The following is a 24,725-nucleotide window of genomic DNA, read 5'->3' on the forward strand; positions in this document are numbered from 1 at the left end:
TTTATATATATATTAAGTTGTATTGCAAATTGTATGCATTTTTAAAAGCATTTCTTAAACTTTTTTTATGTCTGTAAGAGTAATTATTATTGTCTATAAACAAAAAAACATAACACAAGATAAATAGAAACATACAGTGGGTTTTATTTAGGTTTTTCATGATGATGAATTAGAAAATCAACTGGTGCATGTGGACATAAATTACATCATTTCTCTCGACCCTTCAGGTATACTGAGATCACCCAGACTGTGGTAATACATGGTGCGTCACGGCTAAGGGCCAGTTAAGTCATCATGCATGATAACTGACAGCAACACAAAGCAAGCCACAATTCAGTGTGTACAGATCTGTGGTGCCTTTTTTGTAATAAAAAGTAAGACACTGATGAGTCCACACCCATTTTAACTGTTGTTAATGTTTCTACATCCACAAGTTTTATACATTTCCTTTTTCTCTTTCATTACAAACATTTACAAAGATAATTATGACAGCCTTAGTATTAATGAGCGGTTAAGTACATCAGGGCTAGAAATGCTGAAGCCTGTATAAAGTCGGTGGTCATACGTTTGTGGCTGGGTTCTCATACAAACGAGCCCAGAATACAATAAGGTGCAAATCATCTCTCTAGGGTTTAAGGGACTGTACAGCTTGATAGATAAATCACAAATCATTGATCAAATGCAGGCAATGACACAATATCTGTGATCTCTCAGAGTTTAGAAATAGTGCTTTTCCTGTGCCAATCTGAGGTAGACATAACAAAACCAATGCAACACTAAACGAGACAGGTGTTCTTGAGAGCTTGCAACTGAGATGGACATTGTTTTTTGAGCATACAGCAAGCATAAAGAGCTAATTTGGTAAGCCAAAGTCTGAAACAAGCTGTCTGTTGCAAAATGCCAGAACAGCCTGCATTGTCGCCTGGCTTACAGTGTTTTTGCCTCCTCCAGTCTTGAGACAATTGCACAAAAGATCTAACCAATATCGGTCAACACTTATAAATTATACAAAGCAGGAATGAACTTTTACAGTGTCCTCAGCTGCACACAGGTTGGACAGAGAACCGACAGCAACCGCTCCACCTGAAAGCAGCACCGACATCCCCAAACAACACGCCAAAGAGAGATACTGAGGGGTTCTGAGCAGCCAACGTTCATACGGTGCATCTCGGCAGACACACAGCAGGCCTTAACACTAAAGCACACACTCTGTTACAGCAATATCACACACAGCCACTGCTTCAAAGCAGAGTGCACACGCACCCACACAGCAGCTAACTGACTGACCAAGATGGATACTTTTCAGTTCAACAACGGCAGTAAGCATACAATCAATTATGCATGTGACTGTAAATGACTTGTCCCATGCTTCCTCAGAAACTCCTATGTCAAACATAGGCACCTGTGCAACAACACCTGGGTGACGAGCACCAACGTCCCCTTCGATTCAGAGGAGGAGCGTCCAGTTATGCTCAAGGACACACACACACACACACACACACACACACACACACACACACACACACACCTCCAGCAGTATTCAATGCTGCTGAGTGGAGACAAGCAGCAGGAAAATAAAATTGAAAAAAATAAACATGCAGGCATTAACATTGCAAACATTAACACGCAGAGAGAAATGTGGCACAGCAAAAACAACTGATGGTACATAAAATCCTCTCGGATCGTCATACATGCTGTGTTCAAGATAAAAATGTAGGACCCTGTGATTTAAAACACAAAATCTTCCAAAGAGACATTTAGAAAAATACTGAAATATGAAACGAGCTCTGGGTTTTCATCTCGGCTGTATTCCTGCTGCAGACATTCTTTGGTCATGAGATAGCCTAACTACATCAATTTCAACAAATACACAAACACGCTGCCGCACAAAGGAAACATGCAGTAACTGATTTGACGTCACAGTTAATCTCAAGACCTGTACAGAAAATCGCTGGTGCATTAATCGACGGATGAATTGGGTTTTTTTTTTTAAAAGGGCAGCTTTTCTTTTTACAGTTGAACATTTATAATACCAAAAACTGTAAAAAAAAATGTAAGCTGTAATTTGCTTGGTTTTGTTGTTTTATACTGTGCAACACAATGTTAACAAAAGGATCTAGTGATCTTTATTAATGTGAATTTACAAAACAATGCATACTCCTAAATTTAAAAACTCTACCTAATATTTTCTAATCATGTTTAAGCACAAATAATGACTTCCTGAAAGTAAAAAAAGAAAAAACTATTTCAGCACACTTACTATATGTATTGTGAAGGTCAAATCTGCATTACACACATAAATACAGTTAAACTGAAAAAAATATCCAAAAATATTTTTGTACTTACTGATCTTACTGATACTTTAATTCACTGTATCTTCCTATAAAAATCTGAATTTCAATTTCTTGTTAATCCGATTGGTGTAGTTATACAAAGAAAATACGTCACATTGGATATTTACAGATTTTTCTTTTCTTGACAAACTAGTTACCTGCATTTACTTTTGTAGGGCAGCAGTGATTTTCAACATCCCCATGACAATATTTACTTCCTCTTGCAGCATCACACTGACCTTACACCTCCTGACAACTGACACCAAACGTCTTACAACATACACAGCAACCACCTTGCACTTACTAATGAATCTAAAAAAAACAAAAAAAAACAATGGAGATGGTGAATAGGAACTTAAAGAGATGGATGGTGTTTAGTTCTCGCTGCCTCCACTCTCTGGCAGTCAACAGGACTAGCAAAGGCACAAAAACAGATACAGACAATCCCAAACCAAATCCAACCCCAATCCCAGTTACGTGGCTTTGGTGTCTCTTCATTAAAACCCTTCAGTTATTTCCCTCCACACGAGAGCCGGAAGTCACATGCAGGGAGTCTTTGCACTGGGTTTGTCCTTAATAGTGCACATTGAATATGACAAAGACACGCCTTCTTCTGCCCGCTGAAGTAGGAAGTGGAGGGGGAAGGGGGAGGGGGGGAAGGGGAGGAGAGGGTTGAAGGGATGGGAGTGAAATCAGCCTTGGAGGTCCTCAAAGCACGTCTCACAGACCCGTACTGGCTTTTTAGAGGACGGTGTGAAGGCGTTCCTCGATGAACACTCGGCACAAAAAATGTTGCCGCAATGTCTGCAATGGTGCTGGATAATCACAGAGGAAAAGGACAGAGAGAGAGAGAGAAAGAGAGTTACGTTACGATTTAGACAGTTAAATGTGTGTCCCTAATGTCACTTCGTTCTTACCTTCCTGACAGTGACACTAAAGCCTTTCCCGCAGGCCATGCAGTTCTGCACCTCGTGATCCTCGGCCCACTTCCTGGTCAGACTCTGGCACTGCTTGATCTAAAAAGGAACGGACAGCGGGAGTTAAAACCTGAGCATCTAACAACAGCAAAAATGTTGACAATCGTTTTCTGCTTCAATGTACACTTCAAACAAGATGTGCGGCGTTTTATTCCCGACCTGGAGCGACTGGTTCTCTCTGCCCAGCTCCTGCATGGCTGCCGTCGTGTCGTCCAGCTTCCTCCTCAGCTCCACCACCTTGGCCTGCAGTTTCTCTATCTCGCCTTCACCCTTCACACACCTGAAACGCAACCACAGAGCACTGATGATGATGATGATGTGTGTGTGCACGTGTTCATTAGTGGCTCAGGAGAATACTTAGCTGGCCGCATAATAGGCTTGTTAATGAATACTTTCAATGCACAGTGTTTAGGGGAATTACAATTTGTCTTCTGGGAAATTCCCATTTACCACATCTCTGTGCTAACATGGCACTCTATTGTTAACAGGTGTATCACATTGCACCTATTTAATTATGCACTATACACTCACAAATTCAACCCCATGTATTGAATATATTGCATGTAAAGCATTGTATGCTGACATCACCTCTCTGTTCATCCATGTTCTGCTACCTTTGTCCTAATCGATGCCTTCTTGCTTGGTATTTCTTTGCACATACCTAGCTAATAATAGGCCTTATATATATATATATAATGAATTTCACATAAGAATTGTATTCATCATTTGTTATGCACGATGAAGTTCTTTAAAACATTTTAACTGTAAATGAGTGTATGTAAAGTCGTAGAGTTGTGGGCAAAACTTCCCAGAGGCAATGTCATTAGAAGTTATGATTCAAGAATATAATATAGAAAATATAATATATATCTTTATCTTTATAATGAAGTAGATTTAATCAATGTTAGATACATTAGAAAACCTCTTCTTTTTTATTAATTATTATTAAAGGTCCAATGTGTAGGAATTTCTCCCATCTAGCGTTGAGATCATATATCGCAATCAACTCTCTCGCACCAAGCAGTTCAAAGTACGTATTACAGCTACGGTAGCCTTCACGCTTCAAAAAGCCGGTCTCTTGCTCTATTCAATATCCTTTTTCTTTTTCTGGGTGAAGAAGAAGACTCCTGTTCCTGAAATTTGGATTTTGAATATGTGTGGTCCTCCATGTTTCCTTCTTCAAACTTGCCGGGGCCGGGAAGCTACGATACCCATTAGCAGCACCTGTGAGTTTATCATGTGACAGCGAAAACACGAAAGGCGGAGCAGTATGTCCTGTATGTCCCTTACCGGCTAACGTATTTCAAGATGGCGCATGAACATGGATCGTCTACTACTTCTTATATACTGTCTATGCGTCTACCCCAGTTCATGCGAATGCAAATGTGAAATGTCAAGCCAAAAGGAATACTTGGAATTGATGGTGGTGGTAAATATTCATGAAAAAGGACAAGTTTGTGAACGGGCAACACTGATTTTGATAATGAACAACTAAACACGTTACACACTGGACCTTTAACACAATAAAAATCCTGGTGACTTCTGAAACCGGCACTGGATGCAAGTGGTTTCAATAATCTGAATGTGCCGAATGAAAAGCATCCGTGCAGCAAAGGTCTGACTATGGATTACCAATTTATCTTTTCACTTAACCTTTAGGCAGCCGACTCAAGTCACCACCTCTGAATACAGCCACAAGTGCTGTGAAAGAGGGATTAAAGCCATTTCTCACTCTTGCTACTTTAACTCGACATAATTGAGTGATTTTAGGGCGCTTTCACACCTATAGTTTGGTGGACTCGATTCGGAGGTGAAGTTGCAACATTGTGGCATTTTTCATTTGGTTCGGTTTGCTTTCACACTGCACTTTGTCAAACGCACCAAACGCTGTAAACACATGTCCCGCGATCGAAACGGTCGCCTGTTTATTGGACAGAATATCCGCAACTCTGAGACACTTCTGGTCTCAGAAATAATGGAGCAACACCAAATTATTAACGTCTTGGGTTTCCTGGTTCTGCTTTAGTGTTTCTAATATTTTAGAAGGCGGCGAACAATGTTAGAAGATGGCTGTATCTCATGTGACCTTGTTATTTGTACATGCTGTGACTATACAAATCACAATATGTAAAAAGGAAAATGTTGAGCAGTAGGCTAGTTGGAGCCGGTTACCTCCAGGATCTATGCTAAGCTAGGCTAGCGGTGGCTGCGTCAGACAGAGTTACGACACGCACGGAGATGAGAAGGGTATGTATGGACCTATCTAACTCTGGGGGATACGGTGAATACGCTAAAGTCCCAATAGGTCAGCGTGTTCCTTTAAATCATATAGAAGTCCGTAAATTGTGTGCAAGGTTGAAATTGTGGGCTAGTAAATGCATTGTTTTTGGTCCACTTCCTGTATTTGGGTCGGATTGCGTTCTCACCTAAAGTGAACCGAACTCTAGTTCACTTGAAAGAGGTAAGTCAGTAGTAGACCGCTATACAGGGTGGTTGCATAGTAAGTGCTTTGGGGTCCTTCTGTAAGTCATTTTGGGGTACAATGGTTCTGGAGAATGCTACAAGCAGCAATACCACAGGCCAAGCAATCGGCCCTTTCCTAACAGGCACATTTTGAATGGGCATTGTACTAGTACCTTTTTAAAGCGTTTACATATTTGTATAAAACAAAGAGTCCTTACTTGCAGGCTGACATGTTGTTAAAAGGGAAACAATATCAACTCGCCTCTCCAAAAGAGCCCGTCTCTCGTCCTGGTTGTTCTGGACAGTGGCCTCCAGCACAGCAATCTCTCCTCTCAGCTCATCGATCTGCTTCTCCAGTTCGCCTACTCTCCGTTGGCTGCCCTGCCACTCCCTCTTCAGCGTGGCCACGTTTTCGTTCAGAGCCGTCACCTGCACACCCATCTTAGCTGCTGTCTCCTCCCCATGCTTCACCTGCTCTTCTCTCGCTCGCTTCTCGGCCGACTTTGGAAAGAAGCATTGATCGTGTCGTGAGAAGGGATCGGAAGGAGTGAATGATATTTAATCCACTGATTTAAAATCATTTGGTGGAATTTGGCAAGTGAGCATACCAACTGATCCTCGACAATCTTGGTTTGTGCGCGGAGCTGCTCCTCTCGCTGGCTCCTGCTGTCCCTGGTGGCCTGGTGCTCTTTCTGCTCCTGCTCCAGGCTCTTCTGTGCTGCCTCCACCTGACCCTGCAACTCCACTTTCTGCTGGATCAACAGCTGCTTGGCTTCCAGCAACTCACCCAGCTCCTGAAAAGCAACAAATCTGTAGCTCAATGCACAATATTTGGTTGTAAAAAAAAAAAAAAAAAAAAAAAAAAAAAAAGGCACCTGTTGTGTCTCAAAAACTCGTTTCACCCATGGGGTTAAACTTTAAAAGGCTTGAGCAGGTTTGAGCTTAGGAAATTATTGCTCTGACAACAGCTTCGGACCGATCTTAGGACAGCTTTGAAGAACTGAGAAAGCCAATGCTCACGTCAAATTGTCAACTCAAGCACGCACAGTTACAACTTTGAAGAATGTGGCCCTAATGACCTGCAGTATTCATGAGTTAAGCTGTTTACATAAGACACAAGCATGGGAAGCCGGTCATGTCAGCCAGTCTGGGACATACATTTTACTATTAACTATTTTTCTGAGGAATATTCCAGCCTCTCTGTTCCCCTTTAAATCCAAAGAAAGACATTGTTAGTTAGTTATTTAGTTTTATGAAAAGTGACTGACCTTCTCACTCTTCTCCGTTACTGCTTTTAATTCAGAAGTCAGTCTGGTGTTATTCTTTTCCAGGACACTCTTGGCTTTGTTCAGCTCCTCCACTTTACTCCTCTCCTTCTCCAGTTCTTCCTTTACTTGACCCTGGGTGAGCAAGCACAGTTAGAATATACTGTAATAATATGAACTTAATCACATCAAGTCATATTAAGTGTTTGTGTCTATGTGGGTTAATCTGTTTGTCTGACCTGTTGCTTCTGTAGTTCCCTCAGGGTTTGTTCTTGCTGTTGGAGCTTCTGGTCCCGTTTTGCCAGCTCCTGCTCCAACGAGCCCTGGCCCGTCTGCAGCTCTTGGATCTGAGCCTCTAAACCTGTCTGATGGTTGCGGTTAGCGGCCAGCTCTTCCTGAGCCAAGTTCAGCTTCTCCTCTGACGCCTACAGTCAGAGATAGGTCAAATGCACTCACTGAGGAAGGCCAACAGAGAAATCGACAAAAGCAGCAGGGTCTATGGGAACTGCTTAGGAGGAGTGTGTGTTGATTTTGGTTTTTTATTCATCAGTCTACAAGTCCAAAATCATCAACAGCCCTCCCTATCCTTAATCCATCACTGAGAATAAAAGTGTAGCATCACAGCTTCTGGATTCAACATTTAACCTCCTTGAAGTTACTACAAGAAACCTTTTGTGGTGATTTTGGCAGCCCCTGTGGACAAAAGCGTTAAGAAAAGCTCTCATTTTCCTGCAGCAGGGTCTGGTAGTCTGCCCCGCGCAGCCCCTGCAGCTGCAGGCAGATGGAGAGAAGCTGCTGCGGGGCAGCAGGGTCCGCCTGCAGCTAGAGATGGCCCGATACCATTTTTTGCTTCCCGATACCGATTGTGATACCTGAACTTGCGTATCAGCCGATACCGAGTACCGATCCGATACCAGCGTGTCATATATTTTATTATGTTTTAACAAGTGTATACTACTATCCCTGTATGGATGTGATATTATTTCTATCTTTGTTGTCAGTCTGGCTCAGGTTAAACTCTTTGTGAAACATGAACAAACGCAAACAATGAACGCCACAGAACGTTCTTTTATTATCCAGTTTGACAGTCACTTATAACATAAATAAACTACTTTAACGTAGGTTTTCTTTAGGGCTTTATTACGTGGTATCGGATCGGTGCATAAACTCCAGTACTTCCCGATACCGATACCAGCGTTTTAGGCAGTATCGGAGCCGATACCGATACCAGTACCGGTATCGTATCGGTATCGGAACATCTCTACCTGCAGCTGCAGTAGCTGAAGCTCGCTGCCCGCTTTCATGGGAGCCAACAGGCCATATTGCTAGGAAGAAAGGGATGCACGCAGTGGCAAGTCGAGGTGAAGTTCTTCCTGGACCACGTGGAAGATCCTCCCGACCACCACCTTGTCTTTTGCCGGAACAATCAAGATTGGTGGGTACCGGGGGAGCAGCGAGGCACCAGACCCGGTAGCAGGCATTAAGAATAACTATATAGAAATAGCCAATAGCTCGCTGATAGTCTTGTTTGCCTATGTAGGTCATACATAGGCATCAGTATTACATTGAGACAGTTTGATAGCCAGTTAAAAACTCATTGTAGCAATTCAATAAGTTAGTAAAGTACATTAAGCCATTATCAGTCTCTACTCCTCCAGCCCTTCCTGCATAAACCTACCTTCAGATCTTGTCGCATGGCAGAGACCTCAGACTCCTTGCCGTACAAGTCAGACTGAAGCTTAGTGAGGCTTTCCTGCCTTTGCGCCAAGGCCTTCTGCAGCTCTGTCGTCCGACTGTTCTCAGAGGCCAGCTCCTTGCCGAGATCTGACACCTGAGCCCTCAGCTTATGCTCCTCTTCCGTCTGGAGGTAAGAGTCAAATGCACACATTCATAAACATAATCCCTATTGGCAGCGCACAAATTACTTCCACACAACCGTGTGGGAAAATACAGTAAATATAGCAATAACAATCCACTCAAATTATAGGAAGTGTAGCTATGTGGTGAAGTACGATGACAGTTGTCAGCAGTATGCGTGTCTGTATGTGTATTTAAAAATGTTACTTGCCTTCTTGACATTAACTTCTTGTAACTTTGCCACTTGGCCCTCCAGTTTCTTCATTTCCTCCTCAAAGGACCCCTGGGACATCTTAAGTTGTGCCTGCAACTTCTCCAACTCTTTCTCTTTTTCCTTCAGCGCCCCCTGAGCCTTTAAGTGCTGCTGCTCCAACGTGGTCAGCTGCACCTTCAACTTTTTCTCTGCCTGAAATTTGTAAACACACAGCAGGGTCCGTAGGTTCAAACAAACATTCAAAACAACAATGCTCGATTTTCCATTTTATCAGAGGCTTACCTCTCCCATCTGCTCCAACTGATCTTTAGATTCTTTCATTGCCTTGGTGATGGCCTCGTTATTCTTAAGAAGCTCCTGTCTGGCCTTCTCATTGGAGTTTTCCTGAGGATTAGGACAGATTAATTAATGTTGTGAATGTCCTGGTGATGTAATGAGGTGGCTCCCTACGTTGAAAAATGGAAAACAGCAACTTAATGAACCTACCTTCTCCTCCATTGCTGACTTATGGTTCTTCCTCTCTGTGTCCAGTTGACTCTGACTCTCTTTTAGTGCCTTATTAGCCTTTCCTAGACTCTCCTGCGTAGAGGCAAGCTCCTTCCTTTGAGCCTCTTTCTCTTGTTGGGCCTTTTGTAAGTCTACTGTCAGGCTCTGAGCTTTCCTGTCCAGCTCTGCATGTTTCGTCTTTCCCTCCTGGCTCACCTTGTCCAGATCCAACTTCAGAGCAGCTTTGTCCTCCTCACTGCGCTCCAGCTGCTGCTGAACGTCACTCAAAGCAGCCGCTTTTTTCTTCAATTCCTCTTGTAGTGTTGTGGCCCTTAACAGTGGAAAACCATATATGTTGTATTATAGAGAACTAATAAAAATACAGTGAAAGAAACCAAAAACCAGAATAGCATATGGTTGTACTATCACTAAAATGCTGTGACAGAGGGTTAGTTACAGGTGTGTCTACATGCATGTATTACTCGCTTGCAAATCTTAAAATCAGGTTTAATTGAAAGTAATGCACCAGTACAGTTTATCTCACCCTGCTTTCTCAGTTTCCAGCGAGCGCTGTAGCTCCTTGGCTTTCCGCTTGACCTCTGACCCCTCCTTTTGCAGCTTCTGCATTTCTTGCTGCACTTGGTCCCGTGTGGCCTGCAACTCCCCAACCTTTGACTCCAATTTCTGTCAGATTAAAACACAAGATTCATTTAGAACAAGCAATATCTATGTTTACTGAGGGCACAAGAGACAGGAATGTTTTAGACCTAACATCATCCCCTCTTATAGTCCAGCATCAGGTACTCGCAATCACAAACCTTATTGATCCCCTCCAGCTTCTCTATACGCTGTTCTGAGGCCAATAGTTTGTCTTTGCATTCCTTCAGACTGGTGTCCATCTGTGTGCACTGCTCCTGTCTCTCCTTGAGCCTCTGGGCCTGTTCCTCCACCTTCTTCTGAACTTTATTCAGCTCCTTTACAAGAGGGTGGGAGAGGGTGCAGGATACGAGAGGGAAAAGTGAGTATAGTGAAGTGGGAGAAGGAAGAAAACAACACATATAAGTCAGGGAGTGACAAATATTTTCAAAGCACGGTACAAGACATAAGGTGGCACAACATCAGTGGCACAAAGAAGACGCTAACCTGCTGCTTGTCCTGCAGTGCATGTTGAGCAGTCTCCAGGTTGTTTTCCAGGTTTGCCTTCTGCGCAGCCTTGGCTGCCTCTGCAGATAGCAGCATCTCTGTCTTTGCCTTCAGCTGAAGAAAACATGAGCCGCAAAAACTTATTCTCTTTTTATAAAAAGAATCTGTAGGACAACATACTGTTTTAGGCTCAATCTGTCTATGAATACAAACTGGACAACAATATCAATGACCACACCTTAGGTTATTAAATACGTAATTACACAGATATGTTTGTCAAGGGGTGTACCTGAGCATCCAGCTGGGCTACTTTCTCCTTGCTGTCTGCGAGCTGGGCGGTGAGTTCAGTGACGGAGGTCTCCAAGGTGTGGGCTCGGTCCTGGGCTGAACGCAGCAGGGTCTTCTGCTCCTGGACCTGCTCATGTAGGTTATCCTGGGCTTGCTTGTTGCTCTCTGACTGGTTCTTCAGCTTGTCTGTCAACTGTGTGACCTTTAAGACCCACATTTACAAAAACGCTCAAAGCTCAAAAATGACAAATAGTTCCCTGTCGTTATTGTTAATGGTAAATAAAACTGGCCTTTTTTTATATGATTTCTATATGTTTTAATCTACACTGCAGGTTTTAGTTGTGACAATACACGTATTAGTTGTGTGAGGGGTGGCATGTGTCTTATGGCATATTACTTTTGTACTACAGAGAAGTGACATGAACGTGGACCTTTCAAAGAAAGCGTGTGTGTGGGGCACCCACCTGTTCCTGTAGTGCAAGGTTTTTCTCTTTTAGCTGGTTGAGGACAGCCGTCTCTCCCTCACCGGCCTGGATCTTGGCACACAGGTCATCTCTCTCGGCTTCCAGCTGGCTCACAATGTCCTTACTCTTCTGCAGCAGAGCCTCCAGATTCTGGATCTTTTGGTCCTTATCTCCGATCTGACGCAGCACCTGCTCCAGGTCATTCTGCAGCATGAAGGCAGCGTAGCAGAAAGATGACAGGTATTTTGGCAGAAATATTTATTTTATGTTGTGTGCGAAATATATATTAAGATGTACCTTAGACCACACCAAGGCATAATATACCCGTTTGTTTTTGAACGGAAAAAATGTAATGCTATAATAATAAAGAAGTACACTATAATCTAATCAAGCTTCTACACACAAGCTGTAAATAATATTCCAATTACTGTATACATTTGTATTGTACCAATATATAAGGCAACATTGTCATGTGGCACCTACTTTTGTTTAGTTACAGTAAAATAACATTTAAAGGGATACTTTGCCGATTTTAAAAGGTCCCATGGCATGAAAATTTCACTTTATTAGGTTTTTTAACATTAATATGAGTTCCCCCAGCCTGCCTATGGTCCCCCAGTGGCTAGAAATGGCGATGGGTGTAAACCGAGCCCTGGGTATCCTGCTCTGCCTTTGAGAAAATGAAAGCTCAGATGGGCCGATCTGGAATCTTCCCTATATGTCATCATAAGGGTAAAGGTTACCTCCCCTTTCTCTGCTTTGCCCACCCAGAGAATTTGGCCCGCCCATGAGAAAGAGAGAGACATCATGGCTTGCAAACAAGCAAAGCATGGCAGTTAGTCAAGGCCAAACCCCCCCCCCCCCTCCACCTTGCCCCCCCCTCTCTCCTCCTTAATAGCATTTAAAGCTACAGACACAGAAATGGCACATACTAAGGAAAGGTCATTGTGGGACTGGCTCTAGTGGCTTTAATTCTGCACCAAGGTTGAATTTTGGGAAAGAGACTTCAGATACAGTATTAGGGGACCACTAAGGCCTGTATAAAAGAGACTTCAGATACAGTATTAGGGGACCACTAAGGCCTATATAAAAGAGACTTCAGATACAGTATTAGGGGACCACTAAGGCCTATATAAAAGAGACTTCAGATACAGTATTAGGGGACCACTAAGGCCTGTATAAAAGCATCCAAAAAGCAGCATATCATAGGACCTTTAAACCAACTCTGTGTCATCTTGTTGTGGGCAGTGTGTGCAGATCCCTCCATGGTGTGGTGCTGGTCTCCGCAGAGCGGAGCGGGGGGGGTGTCTGCTGAGATCCACCGGCTGACACGAAACGACGCAGCGACACGGAGGGAAGGACGATCAGCAAAATATCCCTTTAAGAGTTCAATGTTGCAACGTTCTAAATCCGCATTCTGGTCTGCACCATTATGGATCAAAACCTTTGCATCATGTAATTTACTACATTTTCAACTACTTAATGATGGAGAACAGCTTCATGAGTGAGCAAACTCAAGTTAAATATCAAACAATGAAACTATCATCACAGTATTATCACCTCTTCTTATTGCAACTACGTCACACATTATTCTAAGTAGAAACTCTTGGTGATTTTGAAACTCACTGTACAGCGCAGCCTCTCTTGGCTTTACGCTCTCCAATATTGTAATCAGAGGGGTTTTCTTGTGAACAGTACCTGTGCCTCGCGGAGTTTGCCGTTAGTGTTTTGCTGCAGCGCCTGCAGCTCCTGGTGCTGCTGCTTGGCTTTCTCCAGCTGGTGCTGCAGGTCTGTATTCTTACTGGCACTCTCCTTCAACTACACAAGTGGCACACAAAATCACTTTTATTTCATTTTCCTACATTTGTTTTGTTTTATTACCGTAAACCTAAATGCACTGCTAATTTCATTATGTGCACCTTACGGTTTCCGTATTATCAGTCAACGGTTACATAAACCTAACCTAAAGACACTGGCATATCTCACAGCATACATTAGATCTTACAATGCACACTTTAACATCAGACACATTTAAGTAGAGTTTCCCTGTAGCGATCCTTAGGGTTTCATCTGATGCCTACCTGTTCTTCTGCACGGGACAGTTTGAGCTGCAGGTCGGCTGCTTGCTGCTCGCGGTCTTTTAGTTTCTCCCCAGACAGCTGCCTCTGTTCTTTAAGACGACCCTGCACCTCACCCAGCTGCCTCTCCGTCTCCAGCAGTTTGGCGTGCAGCTAAGAAGAGCACAGAGAAAGAGGGGGGATGATTCAGATGGAAGACACAAGATGACAATGTTAACAGCAAGAAACACAGCAGATGCTGGGATGAGGAAACCTGACGCCTGGAATCCTCTTTGACTTTGGTTTTTAACACATCACTGCGTGACATCTATGCCATATAATTATTAGTGATTTCTTTCTTTGTCGGTTCCCTTCCCTTCCCTTCCCTGGTTCTCAGTAAGTGCTGCTGGAGAGGCTACAACACTGCAGTGTGTTGACATGATGGGAACAACATGGGACTGGAGGGGCCACTAAATACTTTGATGAGTATGTAAATGACATAAATCATATATGACCCTCACAGTCCCAAATAAACATCTATGGGTGAAGTGTTAAGCCGAAATTATACTGTCCGTGTCCGCGAGCGCTCAAGGGTCCGCGTGACGTAAATGCCGTCAACAGAGGGTTTACATGTAGGCTCTGTGCAGATGCCGGTGTACAGCCAATTTGATTTGACCGCGTGGACTTGCCGGACATGTCGTAGCGTAGCAAACTGCTGCCCATGTGTGGAACACGTCCTCCAAGCTAATAGTATAAACAGGGTTACTATGGGAGTTCAAGAGTATAATCCCCATCATCAACACACTAAATGAGGAAACATATTTTTGTAGAATAGTGTTCATCCCTCCAATAGAGATCAGGAGAATCTATCACAAGGCACACTGAAGCTGTTCCAAAGGCTAACGGTGACCAAATATCTTACTAATACATTTAATGTCGATTTCTTCTTTTGTCACCCATCAGTATATCAACATCATCCTCCAACGTCACCCTGCATGTACTCTTGTGTGTGATCATTTTCCTCCCTACTTACCTGACTGATCTCAGTCTGCTGCTGAGCACCTTGGCTGTCTTTTTCTTCCCTTTGCTGTTCCAACTGTTTCCTCTCAACCTTCAGCTCGGCGTGCTTCACCTCCAGCTCCGTGATCTCGCTCTTCAACTTTGCCACCTCCTCAGCCCTCTCTCCAAGCTCCGTCTGGGCCTTCTGCACGGAGGCTTCTGCCCCTGTGGCCCGAGCCTGGAGCTCTTGAACCTCCAGCTCCCTCTCTCTCAGGCTGCCTTGAACTCCCTTCTTGGCAGCCTTCTCAGCTTCCAGACACTCCTCCAGTTTCTGATACTCTTTCTCCTTGCGTGCAAGCTTCTCAGACAGGCTCTGTGAGAACAGGAGAGGACAACATGAGGCAGATTGCCTAGACGTTTGGAAACTATGGGAGTGAAAGCTGTCCCCGAGTAGGATTGAAAGTGAAAATGAGCAATGAAAAAAATATAACAATTTTCTCGAGGGAGAAGGGTCTCATGAAAAGGATAAAGATGTTTGAAAAGTGTTTGCAAGGTTAATCAGGAATTGTTTTAGTCATTAACTGAGCCACACCGTAACATGAACCATTTGTCTTTTCTAAATTTAAACAGTTGAAGTGATAGGAGTGGCAACACCCACAACTCATGCGATATAAGCTATGGAAAAGAACAGTCGGCTGTCAAGAGTCAAAAGTAAAGTGAGGTATGGCATTTCTAGGGGAAGGTTTACGACACAGGTCTTTGAATAACATGGTATGTGAACAGCACTTGCGCTGGTGTAAGCTCTGGCAGTAAACTTGGAAACGCGGTGATAAAGAACAAAATGTTGTTGACAGTGGAACGTGCTGCTAACTAGGGAGTGTGACAGGGCACCTGAACTTTACAGACGTTCAATAAACCTCTACAGGCCACCACAGCAGCTGGCAGGCCAAACCCTGAAGCATGGGGTAGGGGGCAACACACTAGATATCCAGTTGTGTTATCCCATTCTTACCCGGAAACCTACTTGGCAGGGAGGGCATTGACATGCCTGATGTGGGAGGATTTAATCTCTGGCAGGAACCCTGTGCCTCCATTCCCCAGTTGCCATTGCACCGGTGCAGTTACCTGTGATTGTATTTCACCCCAAGTGACAAAGCTGCCATGGCAGAGACCCCCCCCTGCTGGTTTAATTATAGAGCTGCGTGCGATTTTGTCACAGAGGGCTGGTGACAGCGTGGCATTGTGATGAGGCCTGATGCCGAGCAACAGAGGAAGGTTTACAGAAACTGAGATGGCGTGCTTTGTACTTGAGGGGCAGCTGGCAAGGCTTATTAACTGATTATTACTGAAGTAAATCCTACACAATCTATTGCTGTATAATTTGTGGCAGATGCCGTAGCAGATATGTTTGCGCCTGCAGTAATCTGCTGAGAGTGACAAAACTGTCACAACTGTAGTTGCCGTTGTGTGTGGTACCTGGCTTTCCTGCTGCAAATTATTCAGACTGCTCTGCAGCTGGTGGATCTGTTGTGTGTAAACAGCTGCTTCCTGTGGACCCTTCTCCAGCTCTGCTTTTAGTTGGTATATGGTCATCTGCAATACAATAGACACACATGTTACACTCTTTTGTAAACCACTGAGTGCACATTCAAAGAACTGAAGCACCACGCTAAACAACTGACATAAAAGAAGAAAACAAACCCAACATGGATTAGTAACAACCAGGATTCGGTCGTACAAAAAAAAAACATGAAGAGGTAACGCATGGTTTAAAAAAAAGAAAAAAAGAAATCACTTTCTGAAAAACTTTTTAAACTTATAGAAACTCAAAAACATGAAAGCAAGTTTGGGGCCAACTTGAAACAACATGTTTTACCTCTAGTTTACGAATCTTGAAGAAAGAGTGAGTATTGTGGAGGGATACAGTAAGTGAGGAGCAGAAGAAGAAGGGGAGGGAAAAAGAGACACAGACAAAGGTAAGTCACGATACAACAGCAAACAGCCAATCTGCAACACAAAGCGAGATGCCCCTTGGATGAGAGAATAAATAATCAAATGTATCACGAATTTACCGTGAACGGCGGAATTAAAACAACTAAACTATATTTCGCATCAACGCTACAGTCTTGTAGATGATTATGCAAACTAAGGGAATCGGTGTGCGTGTTCATGTGCCTGCAACAAATACACTTTAGGATGGAACAGTGAGTAAAGCGAGAATCAGACAAGACATTCAGGTGTTTTGGGCCCCTCACCTCTGAGGTAGTGTAGTTAGCCTGCAGCTGCTCGTAGTGGGTTTTGAGGCGTTCAGACTCTTCCTCCCTGTCACGGGTCAGACTGTCCATCAGTGTCTGGACCTGCACCAGCTCCTTCTGCAGTACCTCCACATCCTCCACTCCCGGTCGCTGCAGCTAGGGGGCAGAGCAGAGGCACTGTGTTAAAGCAGTGAGAGTTGAGTGGCAGACAGTGGGGACAACAGGCTTTTTGGTATCACGATCAATCCAAACTAGATCCTTAGTAATAGCTGAAATGTTCAAGTGAATATGGATCTTTGAAGCTCTAGAACCAAACCTATATGTTTGTATGTAGCCTCTGACTCCATATAAGTAAAATATATATATATATATATATATATATATATATATATATAATAACAGACATAACATAAAAGTGGAACCGCACAACTTTACTTAAAGTGCTCATATTATGCTTTTTGGCTTTTCCCCTTTCCTTTATTATGTTATATATCTTTTTTTGTGCATGTTATATGTTTACAAAGTGAAAAGGCCCAAAGTCCACCCAAAGGGACTTACCATCTCCAACAGAAAACACTGTTCACAAACTGCTCTATTGTAGTCCAGCCTTTACTTCCGTGACAAACGTACTTTGTAATACACGTTATAATGCTCACCTAGCTGCTGGCGTGGCACGCCCTCATACTCTGCTTCTGACTGGCTAGTAGTCCTTACCTAGCTACTGAGCATGTGCGACTCCCAACAAAGATGGAACAGAAGTGAGATGTCTCACTCTGTATCTAAAACAGAGAGCTCAGCACACAGGGTGAAAAGAGGAGCTGCAGCAATGTGCAGTACAACAAAAATATGGTGTTTTTTGAAAATGAAACCATGCAAACCTATTCTGGTATAACCTCTAAATACAATAATGAAGCTGAAAATGAGCATAATATGAGCACTTTAATAGAACAGATGGAGTTCTGTTTCACGTTTCTATAACAACGGTGAACTGATCTGCTTTGATTCTTCCACCACACAGCTCAGAGCAAAACGGATGTCATCGTGTCGATTCAACGTTATTCTTTCAAACTCTAAAAAACAACATTCATGAAAGGTCTACACAAAGTCTGTCACAAGCCTAGTTAGAAGAGGATGAATACCAAATGGAAACTTAGTGTGCGCTGTACCAGTTCTGTTTGGAGTCTCTCGTTCTCCTGCTTCTCTTTCTGTAGCTGTTCGGTCAGTTTGCCCAGCCTCTGGTCAGCAGCCTCCCTTAGGCTCTTCTCCTCATCATAGCGGGACTTTAAGTCTGTCAGATTCAACATATTTAATATCCAAATCAAAACAACACAAATATCGCACTTGTTCACATCATCCGAGTGATTTAAGGAAATCAGTGTAAACACACAATGGATGGATTGAGTTCAACAGTGGTCTAGTAAAGGAGTGTTGGTAAATGATGCAGACACAGGCCTCCCAGTTTTCTGGCGCCACACTAACCTACTATCTCTGTGGCCAGCTGGGCCGCCTTCTGCTCAAACAGGTCTTTCATCTGCTTGATGTTGAACTTTTCGGTCTCCGCTTCATTCAACTTCCTTTCAAGGGCTGAGGGAGAGAAAAAAAGCGCCACATATTAGTGATGAATGGTCATGATGAGAGCTTTTCCCACAGTTATCTTAAATATAATGTCACTTACCTGCATCCTCTGAGCCCGTCTGTCCATCATTCTGTGGAATGGAGGGAAAGAGAGAAACATGTACAGTAAGAGTAAGCATTGCAATCATGTTTTATCAAGCAGTTTTATATTCAGAAAGCCATCATAATATATATATATTAAATATCTTGAAGGAATTACTTGCTTCAGTTGTCCTTGGACTTTGTCTAACTCCTTCTTGAGCTCTTCAGAGAACCACTTTTCCTCCTAATCAGGTGAAAACACACGCACAGACACATATAAAGTATTTATTGGGCCGACTATTGACACACCTCTGTTGGGTTCAGAAACTCCACTATACCTTGAGGGAAGTATGCAGGTCCTGAACCTCTTGCCGCAGCATTGTAAGGTCTTCCCTAAAAGGAGGAAAGAGCGTGTTCACAAAACGACACAAACGTGACACAAAAGTTCTGTCGCCATGAGGTCAGACTCATTGTCCTAATTATTTCAACACCAATATCTCTATATCTCACCGAGTGGGTGCCATATGAGTGGGCAGGTCTCCGGTGTCATGGAACAGCTGATAGTGCTTGAACAGCTCCTCTGCAGAATTGTGTGACTTCATGCACTGAGGACAGATGAAGCCCTGAACACAGAAACACACCGTAGGAATCAAAACCATGTGATAAGAACTCTGCAGCTCTGCTTCCAGGTTAGAAAAAAAAAAAAAAAAAAAAGCGAGAAAAAGTTATCGATTAAGAAAAACCCATGCCGTGTCCGTGTTACCTCAGACGTCTGATCGTGGTTAAGGTCTGTGCTGGGCTGCTCCGGCTCTGCGTTCTGGGACCCTCCCTTCCCAGGAGTCTGAAGAGGGGAAAATTGACCATATGAGTCTGAATGTATAAAAGCACTATGTACACCTTTGTTAAATGACTTCACCGCCTGAGAGAAGCAGTTAAGCAATGGTAGGGAGATGATTTGAATATACTGAACTTATAATAAATGAATGCACTAGTATTTTCCAGAGACATTTGAACTTCATATACACCTCTGACTTCGATGTGTGCTCTTTACTTGCTTTGTTTGCTGCATCTTGGTAAATGCTGGATCAAGTGAACAATAATTCAGTTCAGAATAGAACAGCAAGGCTTCCCAGAAAAGAGGCCGAGGGCTTTTGACAGTCATGGCTCACATGTCTCAAAAACATCAATGCTGGGTGTGACTAATAAGCCTTAAACGAATGTTGTGTAAACGATTAACTCAACGCCGGAATGTTGTTGTATTGGAAGCATGATACGGGTCAACTTTTCCCCACTTCTTTTTTGCAAAACCTCTAAAGCTTTGCAGTTTTTGAGTCCAGCCACAAAATCCCTATTGGATTGAGGTCTGGACTCTGATTTGGCCACTCCACAGCACTAACAATATTGTTTTGCAACTGCTAGAATTCTCTGTGATTTGCTGTGTTGATTTGTTGCCTGTACCATCAAAACCCTGCCTCCAGCAGAGTGGCATTCTGACAGCATGATGCTGCCACCGCCATGCTATATGGTAGGGATGGTGCGTGTCTGCTGATGTGCCATATCTTGCACCAAACATTTAGTAGGACTACCAAGTGCTCCACTAAGATCTTATCAGAGCATATGACCTTCTTTCACTTTGTTGTAGAGCTGCAACTAACGATTATTTTCATAGTCGATTAATTTGTTGATTTTTTTTCTTGATTAATCGATTAGTTGTTTGGTCTATAAAATGTCAGAAAATTGTGAAAAATGTGGAACAGTGTTTCCCAAAAGCCCAAGATGACGTCCTCAAATGTCTTGTTTTGTCCACAACTCAAAGATATTCAGTTTACTGTCACAGAGGAGAGAAGAAATTAGACAATATTCACATTTAAGAGGCTGGGATCAGAGAATGTTGACTTTTGTCTTAAAAAATAACTCAAACCGACTAATCGATTATCAAAATAGTTGGCGATTAATTTAAGAGTTGACAACTAACCGATTAATCTTAACAATCTCCATTTCAGAGTCTACAACAACTTTTGGCAAACAATAGCCCACATGTCAAGTGAGTTTTTTTTTGTTTCCCCAACAGTCAAAAAGCTCCAACTGGTGAAGCTCCCTGGCAAAAGTAAGCAAGCACAGCGTCTCTTATCTGTGTGTCCACAGGCCTCTGGTCTCTCTCTATTGTTCTTCTCACAAATTTATGGCTGTGCCATATCTATTTTCTACGACTGACCTTATGATAAGGATAGTCACCGCCGCGCTAATGTTCTTGTATCCTTGACCGTGACCTGACTTCCCGTTACATACAATAACCTTGTTGCAGATGTTTTCACCATAGCTTTTGCAAGGAAACTGACTAGCCAGCAATTGGACCTTCCAGATAACTGACCGCAGGCATTCTCTTGTCCAGTTCAACTTTGTGATTGTTAACTATTATGTGACTTTACGCTGAGTGTTTATACATGCATTACTGCAACTATGTGGTCTACTCTGCTCTCTACACAGCTCGGAAGTAGACTGGAATAGGGTCACTTCAAATCAGCTAAGTCTACTTGCCTGAAGCACAAACATAACGGTACAGTATGTAGTGGAAGTGCCACTGGTGGTCCATTCACAAAAGGGGTTTGCCTGGGTTGGTGACAGCCTACGTGAATGAAATAGGTTTAACATTTGGGTTTGTGAGCTGGGAGGGGGACTTTGAGCACTCTGAACAGAGTTATCTCAGAGCCTATTGGATGGTAGACAAACACCCATTTGAAGGCCGGCTAAGCATTTGCATGATGGAACAACCCTTGACCCAACTCACATAAACTACATGCATGAAACAGCACTACACTGGCTTTACCTAAATAAAAATAATAATCAATCAATCAATTCACAGGCCCTGTGTGCATAAATGGGAACCTTACTTTTTTACTGATTTATTAGCCTATACGGTCTTGAAATAGACTGACAACATGATTTTTGTCTACCTAATACACCATTAAGCACAGTTTAAAACATGTTGAAATTTGCATCATAAGTGCTGCAAATATAAGCAAATTCTGATCAAAGGTGATAGAGTAGTCCTGCCATGATACAGTTACAAAATGCATTGTAATCTTTATTAGCAAAGTGGCCATGAACTGACATGTTATAAAAAACAAGTCAGTGGTTCACAAACATTTTCATATGGAGGACAGATATGTACTAGAAAAATCATAATTAGATTGTTTCCTATAACATAAGCCCTAAACCCAGGAAAAAGTCTGTGTTGTTGGCTACACGGTTTGAATAAATAACAAGCTACTTCACGGGTCCGCTGTAGATTTATGTGAAGAGGTAACGAAACACAACAGTAATTAAAAAATTATATAAATTAATATAAAATATTTTTTGTTTTTCTTCCTAACAGTAATCCCTTTGAGGTTACAGGTCCTGACAATCCTTGACCTAAATGCATAATGTTTTAAGCATAGACTGTAGGTTTTAAGATTCAGTATCTCAATGACTACTTTGCAAGCCCCACATTTACAGTTACCTATAGCATGGACACAGGGTATTACCTGGATATCAAAGTGGTCAGAAATGGTAGCAATTTCATTTTTGATCTGTACACAAAACCTGCATATCCAAATACACTATAAACATGAAAACAGTTTGCATTCACCCTCTTTGGGGAAAAAAAGCCTCCTAGTCAATTAGCAAGACTGAAGATGATCTGTGACAAAAATGATAACAAATTGAGGATGTTGGGAACATTTTTTGAACGGGGTTTCTGATACTGAAATTGAACATGTGACTCAAGAAGACCAAAACATGTATAGAGGTAGGCCTAAGCCTAAATTTAAAGGGTTCATCATCACACCTAGTGTAGAAATTGTGTCAACAGCAAGTTTTACCCATCCAGTCACAGGGGAAATTATAAATATAAACACCCCAATCATCTTTGGAACAGAAAATGTGATCTATAACACTAGCTGTGATCACACTAGCTGTACATGCAAAGAAAAGGACAACTGAAAAGAGTTTCAATGAGAACATCATAGAACATGGTTTTTTTTGGAGGCCAAACATTCAATGATGGATTTCTCTATTATTAGTATCGATAAAGACAATCTGGGACAGGTGTATTGGATTAATCTCAGAAGGTTACATCTGATGGGAATGAATAAATATGTTTAGCATTAGCTAGTTTTGTGTTATTTTAATAGTTATTCAATTAAAGAGTTTTGGAGTTTCTCCCCTGTGGTGTACACATTTATTATTCAATGATTAATATTCATAATGTTGTTGATTGTGTAGTAACTTTTTGTTTATGAAATAGTTTGTATACTTTTATTTTGAAGTTTCTGTGTTGGAGGTCCAGCATTCCTCAGACACTGGCCATACATGTGTCCAATTCTCATTGGATAATTGACATCTTGCATGGAGTCTGTGCATACATCGGTTAAATAAAGAGCAGACTCTTCCTGTATAAAAAATAAATAAAAATAAAATGTTTTAAGATGGATGTATGCGTTTCAGAGACGGTTTAGAAGCTATAAGCAAGGAAAATAGAACAGGAACAGTCATTACTCATCACATACGTCATTGGTGCCAAGCCTGTAGAATTCTACATGAATTCGATTGGAATAGAGCATCTTTGTTGTCAATAACTAACCAACCATCAAACTGTTAATGATATTTAAAAATATTCAGGAGGGCTAACGTTACCCAGCTTTGTCCATGTTTCCTATTCTTTATACTTTCCTGGTTACAACGGGTTACAAGCAGGCCGGGTTTTCAATATGTACACACCAATGCCCTGTGGTAAATGTAGTCCTAAATATAAGCTAGCCAAGTAGCTAGCTAACCTCTTGTTACTCCCACATGTAACTGTAGTGACAAGCTAGTAGTCTGTCCAAACAACCATGTCACCATTTACACAAATAACGTTTACGTTATAAACTTAATTAATTAAAACGCATGTTTCTTTTTCATGTTGCGGTCAGGAAGCTGACACAGAACTTCCACTGTCAATCTGTGGCTAACGTCAGCGTTAGCATGTGATGAATTAACCAACTGATATAGCTAATATAGCTAGCTAACCGAAATCATGAAAATAAAATGATTCAGTGACCAAGCACGTTAGCTAGCTATGTTATTTCTAAGTCGACTAGCCCTGGCAAGTTGGACACTTGCTACATCCCTGTCAGGAGTAGCATCAACCAATCGAACCAAGTAGCATTTGATGGTTAGCTGTGTCAATCCTACACAAGTAGCGCTTGATATAGTTACTCCGATCTGACGGTGGAGCGGTGTTTTTTTCCAATCGAGGAACTCCCGTTGGCTAAAACTAAAACCCCCGCCCACCCATTACACACTGTGTATTAAAACGCGCGTACCCACCATGAAAACAGACAAGGATAGGCCTGTGTCTCTTAAGGAAAACGACTCAATTTAACCCAACAAAAGCGATAGGGTTGACTTTGTTGAACCAGAAGCTTACCATTTGAAGTATCCGTCTGAACATGGCCTCGACTTTGTTTGTCCCGACTCAAAATCCAACCAGTTTTCCTACTGCAAAGTTTACGTCGCTGTACAACTAACACCTGACTGAGATCAGGCAGCAGCGGCGAATGGGCGGGTCACGGAGCCGGGAGAGGATAGTTCAACAGGACACAGCCTGGCTATATTCAAGATTATAAAACGTGCTGTCATATTCTAGTGCACTGATTAAAACAATGTGGCAATGGGGATGATCAATAAACATTTTTTTATTTAAAGGTTTTATGTACAACATCATGGTACACCGCAGAATAGTTTTGTCACACATACACAAATAGAAAAAAAAAAGGGTTTATCAATCATCATCCCCATATGCTGCGAAGTGAAAGAGCCAATAGTCAATAAATGGAATTTATCACATAATTTGCGATCCCTTTCTGTTGTATTGTCGACAAAAAAAGTCTGGCACACTGACCATGACTTCCTGTCATAGTTTCCTGTTCATGGAGGGAGTATTTCCCTATGAAACCTAAATAAATAAATTCAATCAATGCATACTAAGTATTGTACATTCAATTGTAACAATTGCAAGTTTCCTTCCTCAACATCCTTGTGTTTAAATCTAACAACAGCTGAGAAATATAAGGGTATGGTTTCAACTGTGTTGTACTGCCTCCAGTCAGCGCTGTTGGGTTTAAAGTGTCTAGAAACTAAACCCAATTTACTATTGTGTTGGTGAAGGCACTTAGAAGAATCAGACTAAAGCACATTGTGATTCTCCTCTAAAACCAAGACATTAACAGGACTTCACATTTGT

At 42.3% G+C, this 24,725-nt stretch overlaps 1 protein-coding gene across 2 annotated transcripts; it reads right to left on the reverse strand.

Moving 5' to 3' along the window:
* Window positions 1-2,552: 2,552 nt before the first annotated feature.
* eea1 (early endosome antigen 1) lies at window positions 2,553-24,718 on the reverse strand. 2 transcript variants are annotated; one of them, XM_078256716.1, is made up of 30 exons: window positions 23,910-24,718; window positions 19,221-19,298; window positions 18,968-19,080; window positions 18,796-18,850; window positions 18,636-18,701; window positions 18,477-18,507; window positions 18,281-18,385; window positions 17,968-18,089; window positions 16,802-16,957; window positions 16,423-16,437; window positions 16,023-16,139; window positions 14,581-14,919; window positions 13,572-13,721; window positions 13,189-13,308; window positions 11,491-11,694; window positions 11,028-11,228; window positions 10,739-10,852; window positions 10,414-10,569; window positions 10,140-10,279; window positions 9,596-9,926; window positions 9,392-9,493; window positions 9,107-9,301; window positions 8,717-8,899; window positions 7,278-7,463; window positions 7,042-7,173; window positions 6,382-6,567; window positions 6,036-6,274; window positions 3,470-3,590; window positions 3,251-3,349; window positions 2,553-3,148 (listed from the first exon to the last, which is right to left on the reverse strand). In XM_078256716.1, the coding sequence occupies exons 1-30, from the start codon at window positions 23,931-23,933 to the stop codon at window positions 3,026-3,028; spliced, it is 4,203 nt and encodes a 1,400-aa protein (XP_078112842.1). In that variant the 5' UTR covers window positions 23,934-24,718; the 3' UTR covers window positions 2,553-3,025. The 2 variants fall into 2 exon arrangements, with proteins under 2 accessions (XP_078112842.1, XP_078112843.1); XM_078256717.1 differs by lacking the exon at window positions 16,423-16,437.
* Window positions 24,719-24,725: the final 7 nt, after the last annotated feature.

This window comes from Sander vitreus, chromosome 8 (assembly GCF_031162955.1).
Source record: "Sander vitreus isolate 19-12246 chromosome 8, sanVit1, whole genome shotgun sequence".
Lineage (NCBI taxonomy): Eukaryota > Metazoa > Chordata > Actinopteri > Perciformes > Percidae > Sander > Sander vitreus.